The following is a 7,685-nucleotide window of genomic DNA, read 5'->3' as shown; positions in this document are numbered from 1 at the left end:
TATGAACCCACATTCTTTTTTCTTTTCTTTTCATCAAGTGAGAAATACTTGAGCTATTTTTCCTCTCCGGTCTGTTAGCCAGATTACCATTGATTTCAAAATGAAGTTGACTGGAATGAAAAGCCACACTATTCTGCTTATCACTAGCAAAGTTCTAAATTTATAGTTACCCTTCAGTAAAACCTCTTCTTCCAGGCTGCAATCCATAGATGCACAAGATTATGATAACATGAGAGACACTTAAAATTTGGTAAGTAGAGCACAACCCATCACCTGTGTGCTAAGCAAACTCCAGTTTGGCATTCAGAATTTACATTCACATTTTGAAGCTAACAGATAGCAAAGCTGATGCCATCCATGTGAACAGAACAATTATAACCCTAAACTTGGTAAAGACAAAAGCTGGGTCAATACTTTTGCTCAGTTTCAAGTAGCACCAGTTAGTGGGAAAGGGTAATGGGGGAAGAAGAAGCTAAGTCAGGGAAGACTCATGTTCTGCATTACTCTTGAACAGACAAAATCTGGGACCTATGGAAATCAACTGTGTCGGGTAAATCACTTCACTGCACATCTTCTTCTGTTGTAGGAATGAGTTAGATACACATAGCATTCATCAAATGTGTTATAATGAAGAAAACTTGTAGAAACTGCTCAGAATTTAAACTATGCATTAAAGTGAGCACATGAATACAGAATATCACCCTATTTTTCATAGCTCAGCACTAGGCAAGAAGCAATGGATAGTTTTCTGAAACAACCTGCAGACAGACAGGAAATCCTCTGCCCCATGCTTATTATGTTGAGCAGAACAGGTATCTACCAAATAATAATAGACAAAGTAGAGATTTGTGTTTGGTTTGTTGGGTAAATATATTTCCTCCAGTTCCTTAAAGACTCTCCCATGAGCATGAAGATACAACAGAGACAGAAAACGTCAAAAAATTGCCTTAGTCTAATTATTGCTTTCACTAGATAGATGATTTTTACTACAGCTAGAATATGTTGAATAAAGTGAATAGATTAGCAATTCTTTATTAAGATAAGCAATATAGATACTGTCATGATTTGGGGGCAATAAGGGAGAGATTCAGCAAGCAGTGTGGTCATGATTGGAAATTTGATTAAACTACAGTAAACTTCTCCTTGAAAAGATCAGTGCATCAGTTGAGCTTTAGTCAGCCACATCATCCTGTAAATTGCTTTCAAGATAAGCCAGCACATAAATTCTCTTTGCAAAGATCTGATTCCTCAGACTTCAGAACAGTCCTCCTACAGACAAACATGGCGTTTAATGGTACTTGGAAAGTAGACAGAAATGAAAACTATGAAAAGTTCATGGAGCAGATGGGTAAGTCTTAATTTTCCAATAGCTTCTAAGAGAATAATATCATGATGGCTGGTTACAAACTCGAGCTGCGTGTGAATTACCTTCTGGCTAGCCTGTCCTTCTGCTGTTTGCTGCTCTGCCCTTGCATAGTGCACTGCACTTATTTTCAAAAGATTCTAGGGGGGGCAAAAGACAGTGAGAAATATTCTGATTTTAATTACATTATGTTAAACTTAAGCAACCCAACTAGTTCCAGCAGATTTATTTCAGCAGAGGAAGAAATCTTTAAGTCCACATTTGAGGAAAAGGCTCAGAGAATTTGAATGATAAACTTTTAAGCAGAATTCTATAGCAGGAACATTATTTTGATAACACGAAACTAGTTTAAAAGCTACACAGGGAGGAAATAATCATTCTTCAATTTTATAGAAACACATGACTCAAGTAAGTTTAACATCCTGATATTTAAAGTTTGTACAAACTGTGTGTTATATGGATATAAAGTTAACCATTCCAGCTGCTTAGTGGTTTGTATTATATCTGTACTGGTGAATGTGGCCTCAATAAAAAGTGAAGAAGAATAAAAATTCAGGTCAGAATGCTGGAATAAACTCAGTTGACCACATAAAAGTCACTAAAAAGAGACAAATAATGATTTTTCTTTTTTTTCCTGACTGATGTTAATTGATTTTTCTAGGTGTTAACATGATGAAAAGAAAGTTAGGAGCCCATGATAATCTGAAGATCACTATTCAACAAGATGGAAACAAATTTGTTGTCAAAGAATCAAGCAACTTCCGTACCATAGACATTGAATTCACTCTGGGAGTGAATTTTGAGTACAGTCTGGCTGATGGAACTGAACTTACAGTAAGAGACTTTCTATGTATTTATATATTTATTATATAATAACTTTATGAAGTACAGTTTCAAGATGAGTGATTTGTCTTCCTAGTTTTTAATTTAAATTTTACTTTTAAAGTGTGACTGTTCAGGAATGCTTGCAGCTTATATACAAAACCACAAGGTAGTCTTAACTGTTAATGATTCAACACTATACCATAAAACTCAGGTTTCCATGGAGTGCCCAAAAAGCAGACCATGCAGCAATTTTCACATGATGAAATCCAGGTGATTGCAGTTCAACTTCTTATAATATTCAAGTACACCACCTAGAGTGCAGAGTGGGTATTTATAAGAAATTACTTTTTCTCTATTGATACAATTAACTAAAAGAAGGTGTACTGAGCACTAAAAAAAAAATCTAGCTTGATTACTACACAATTAAATAAACCAGGGGTTTTATTAACATTTAATTTCTACAGTCTTTCCATCAATGTCCAAAAAAGCATATTACACTGTTTTAAACTCTTTTCACTTTTAAGCATTCCTGCAGTCTTTAAATCAAATCAGTGTCATTTCTATCACAAAATATTTGGGTTTTTTTTTCCTGTTATAGGGTTCCTGGAACATGGAAGGAAATAAACTTGTAGGAGCATTTACTAGAAAAGACAATGGAAAAGCACTCACAGCACACAGAGAAATCGTAGGTGATGAACTTGTTCAGGTGAGTTAAGCAGTCACTTAAACACAACTTTACAATATAAAGAACTGAAAAAAATGTAAAAGCTGTTATGAAAATAGAAGATGTTTTCTTTAAGCCAAATAACCTCATTTATCTTTAGTTAAAATTCTCAAGCGGAGTAATCTATCAAAATTTAAAACCTTAAAATAAAACTCAAACTGTATCTTATCAATGCATTCTGAAGCCTGTGAATACAAGCTGTACACATAAGGGAGATATATATATACAGAGAGAGAGAGATACACTAGATAGAGATGTTCTGACTGAAGGCCCTTTTCCAAGTGTCTGCCTTGTAAAAGCCTTAGCACAGGAGCCTACTACAGGCTAATGCTATCTATGGCTGGTAAGTGCCCTTTTAAAACAAAGTTTGGGGTTGGGGGTGATGGCGCAGCAGGGTAAGTCTGAGACAAAAAGGAAATGTTTCACAAATCTGCAGTAAAGCCAGAAACTAAACTGAACTGTAATGCTTTACGATCCTCTCTGCTAGTGGGTCACAAGCTTCTTAAAAGAATAAATAAATAATTAAAAATTCAACTTTATGGACAGATATGAGATTTGAAATATCAAAAAGATACAGTCCAACCCTTCAGTGCTCCTTTACACTTCTAATAAAAGCAGTCATATAGATGAAACTTGTTAAGTCATGGTATTTGGAATAGGGCACTTCAACACTTTGGTTTTGTTCTGAAGCCCCCAAAATCTGTTGCAGGTTGTTCAAATGTTTGCAGAGAATTTATGCCTATTGCCAACAGCCTGCTTTCCTTATGTTCCTTTCCTCAGAGCCTGCACAAGGGCCGCACACGGCCATCAGTCACAATTAATTAAATCACTGCTGACCATCTCTCAACAGCATCTGTGAAATAGAACTTTGTAATAGCAGCCACTGATTTTTCTTCTTAATTTCTTTACAGACCTACATATATGAAGGAGTTGAAGCCAAGAGAATCTTCAAAAGGGGCTAATTACTTCGCCCAGAACAGCACAACAATTGAAAACCAATGAAAAAAGACCATTTTTCTACATATCCTCTGCTTTTTTTTTTCCTTTTACCCCCTCACAGCACCTCCTAAGCTGCAATTACTTAGTTGTGTTGAAAACACAGGCTAGTTCCTTATGCTTACTGTTTTGCCTTGAATAAACAAAATCCAATTACAGTTTGATACAAATGCTAAAATGTCACTTGTACCAAGTCCTACCTGAGCACCATATTATAAAAGGCTGAAGAAACTACTTTCTGTAAGCAGAACTTCAGTATTTTTTGCACTGCTTCTCAAATGGCAACTTAGTTTCCTTATGATAATATTTATATTGATAAACAGTTTCTCTGTGTATTGAATATTGTATAATAAGGATGGCAAACCCTAAAATAAACCTGACAACACCCAAGTCTCTAAGACTACTCTTTGTAAATATAAGTATGGAATAAGCATAAAATATGGTATGATTATACAGCTCACTTAGAGGACTTCAATGATACCCCATTGAGACCTTGCTCAAATCTATAGGAATAGTATAAGGCATGTACTGATTTATATACAGATACCTCACATAAAGTAATTCCATTGTATTTGTTTCTAAAAGTATGACCATGGTTTTAAACATGCAGATTCTGAGTGGCTCCAATCTGCATCAGGAAGAGTATTAGCAGGCTCTGAATGAGTTTCTTTCAAGACATGACTAAAAAATATTGAAGTTATCCTAAGAAGATAAGTTGACTTCAAACATTGGTGTTTCTGATGGATGACAAATACATAGTGTTCTGCTCGTGTCCAGTCTGTAAGTGCTATTTCCAACCCAGCCTCACCTCAAGTTGCACTATTTCCTAAGAGTTGCAGTAAAACTGCACCCCAAGGGTCAGCACTAGTTACAATCTGCTGTGTCCCTCTAACTGTGCCTCTTGGTGGCCATCTAGTGCTGTTCCCATGTCTACAGGGCAGCCTGCTTCCCAGAGCTGGACCCTTTCTGATGCATCAGCAGAATAAACCAGTGTGCTGCCAGTACTCATCCTTCAGCAAATACACCTCGAGCTCTTTTTTGGGCTTCTGAGCTTTTTGCACCCATGCTTCAACTGCCATAGTTAGAAAAAGACTCATTCACGTAAGGCTTTGCTAAAAGGTCAGACCACCACATGGGCCCTGAGGAGAGCCCTGAGGCCTAACTCAAAATATGAATGCAGCCATATCTGTGAAGTCTCACAGCACTTCATCACAGAATTCCCCAATCGTGGTAAACAGCTAGATAACCTTCTGCCATGTGCTTATTCACATGCTCTTACAGGTCCAATTTCAAATATAATTTCTGAACAGGTATGTTTACATTACAATTTTAACAGGTTTTTAAAATACCTCACAAAATTTACCCCCTGTTTTCTTGGTGCTCCTTGACTGGTTTTTTTATTTGTTTATGGCCAGCAAAAAGAAAACCATTTTTTCCTTCATTTATTTTTATAACTGAATGCTCTATTAGCCTGTATTTTTGTGGTCTTTGGCATCTCATAGCTCCCTCTACTGTCAAAATGCTCTCAAGATGCAAACAGTATTCACGTTAGGAGTAGGACAGATCACCCTTCTTTATGAATTTGGATTTCCTCTCCCAGATACTGCTTGTATGCAACTTCCAGCATAGATTTTTTTTTTACATAATCATCTTTCAGTGGGTAGATATACCACATATATCACAATGAAGAGAATACTATTTTAAACAGTCCCTCAATTTTCAATTACAAAGAGATGCAAAACCGAAAAGCAAAGGTATGAAAAACTAAAAAAAACCCCACCAAACAAAAGCAACACCCTAAAATCTGGAAACAACACTACTACAAAATTCTGTCTATCTCTAGGCTGTTCTGTTTAGACACTAAAGCCTTTAAAAGAGAGAGGGTTAAATAATAATGGCTTGCAATAAGCTACGTGACAGATTCTCTCCGTTCAGCTATGTGCACTGAAAAAGCAGACTAAACTATAAGACAGAAGCCCTAACCATGGAAGTGCTGTTACAGAGTTTGACCTCGTTATCAGCTGCATGCCATTATTGCTTCTAAATTGCATAGAAATATATTAGCAATCACATGTCAAAGGTTTCAGGAAATTGAAGAATGCCATTTTATTCTTTTAGAGACTTCACTGGCTGGAATGAAAGCTGTATTAAGTTTCTGAACGTGTTCTCTCTTTCTTCCCTCAGTATGCTGACGCTTTAAATCTTGCACCCTTCTGGTTCAGAAAGCCAAACTAGCTCACGCCTGGTATCAATGCACTTACCTCTGGCACACCCAGGCCAGTAAAACCCTAATTCATTGTTATTTTGGCCTAGGTTACCAGATCTGTTTGATTCATCGGCTACAATGATCAGTAGGGTATTTTTTCTGTCAAGTATTTGAGAAATTATTTTAGTTAGTTCTGGATTACATACAAGGCCACAAACTGAAAAGTAAACTGGTAATTATTTATTAAAGAAAGAAAATACGAGAGCTCAAAAGTATTTAACAGCTCCAAATACCACAGACAGATGCGGTCAGCAGCTGTACTTATAAAATAAGGAAAAATCTTTAAAGACTCGGTTTCCAATACTTGAGATAGGATCATCAATCAAAGGGATAGAGGAGAGTGCTACAGCTTCTGTAAACTAACAAGTAAGATCATTCTATTAGAATGTGACTGAGATAGCCTAGTAAATTTGACTAGGAGACTTCTGTTTCCTAGGCAGGAATTTCAGAATTACATTACTTTGCAACCTAATAGGAAATTGTTTGCTTTGGAGAAACCTATAATCCACAGTTCCTTTTGCTCAAATGAGGTAATACAGGTGGGTAACAAGACTGAAAGGGGAAATAATGTCATTTTTTCCCCCAGAAAATCTCTAATATACTTCACCTAACACACATATGCTTAACCAACACTTGCTATATAAGGAGAAATTCAAGCTCATCCTTATTTCTAATGACAGAACTTAAGGAAAATAGTTACCCCTAAGTGCATGCTTATGAGAGGTTAAACTCTGATCAGATACAACTCTCTGCTTTCTGCAGCAAGTATAGCCTTTTCTCTTTATATGAGGCTAAAAAGGGCTACTAGCTACAGTGAGGAAGTTTTTGTTTAGTTTACTCCTTAGTTTCTGGTCACTCTTCTAGACACAATGAAAATTGCACTCCTTTCAGTACTGAGTGAACTAGCTGGACTGAGGGTAGTACATCCCAACTATGAACATGGCATCAGGTTGTGGAGCTTAATTTAACTTCTTATGAAACTGTGTATTGTGTAAATAAAGCACACAGTATAGGCTATCTACATGAACTTTCACATTTGTTTAGGGTGTACAAGCTCCAACTAACCTTCAAGGATAGGAACATACCTTAAAAGAATTTCTATTTTCCTAAACTTCTTCACAACAGGATTTCCCAAAAGGTCTTTTAGTTTCTTCTAGGGCATCATCTGCTCTCCAAGAAACCATATCAGGAAGAACTTGTGAATGTTTATTTCCACAGAACAGAATGAGGCCAACAGTCTGAAGGAACCAACCACCTGCTTTTCCCCACCCCCTCATCTCACCTGGCCAAGCGCCCTGAGGACTGACAGGGAGCAGCAACCAGTAGCGCCCAGGTACCACCGCAGAAATGCCAATCACCAGCTAAGAGAGAGCCTCCACAAGCATCGCTTCTCCAGACACCAGCAGGAGAAGCGGGAGCTCCCTCCATGTCCCATCTTTACCACAGGAGCCCGGCCTGGCATCGCCATTCTCCCCTCAGCAGTGGGCGGGAAAGGGGCCACCGCGGCAGCG

General features: G+C 37.3%; 1 protein-coding gene across 1 annotated transcript; it reads left to right on the top strand.

The window, feature by feature from the left end:
• Nucleotides 1-1,281: 1,281 nt before the first annotated feature.
• On the top strand, nucleotides 1,282-3,874 carry FABP2 (fatty acid binding protein 2). Its single transcript, XM_009634004.2, has 4 exons — nucleotides 1,282-1,348; nucleotides 2,025-2,197; nucleotides 2,787-2,894; nucleotides 3,824-3,874. Exons 1-4 carry the CDS (start codon nucleotides 1,282-1,284, stop codon nucleotides 3,872-3,874), a joined length of 399 nt encoding a protein of 132 aa, XP_009632299.1.
• The last annotated feature ends 3,811 nt before the right edge of the window (nucleotides 3,875-7,685 follow it).

Source organism: Egretta garzetta, unplaced genomic scaffold (assembly GCF_000687185.1).
Source record: "Egretta garzetta isolate BGI_Z169 unplaced genomic scaffold, ASM68718v1 scaffold342, whole genome shotgun sequence".
Lineage (NCBI taxonomy): Eukaryota > Metazoa > Chordata > Aves > Pelecaniformes > Ardeidae > Egretta > Egretta garzetta.
The sequence above is the reverse complement of the archived record's forward strand: the minus strand, read 5'-3'. Positions and strand labels throughout refer to the sequence as shown.

Bases quoted from the DNA above. Each gene is read 5' to 3' on its own strand.
- FABP2 (XM_009634004.2), top strand. From the start codon at position 1,282: ATGGCGTTTAATGGTACTTGGAAAGTAGACAGAAATGAAAACTATGAA. The intron at 2,198-2,786 runs GTAAGAGACTTT...TTCCTGTTATAG, and splicing joins CTGATGGAACTGAACTTACA to GGTTCCTGGAACATGGAAGG. The intron at 2,895-3,823 runs GTGAGTTAAGCA...ATTTCTTTACAG, and splicing joins TAGGTGATGAACTTGTTCAG to ACCTACATATATGAAGGAGT.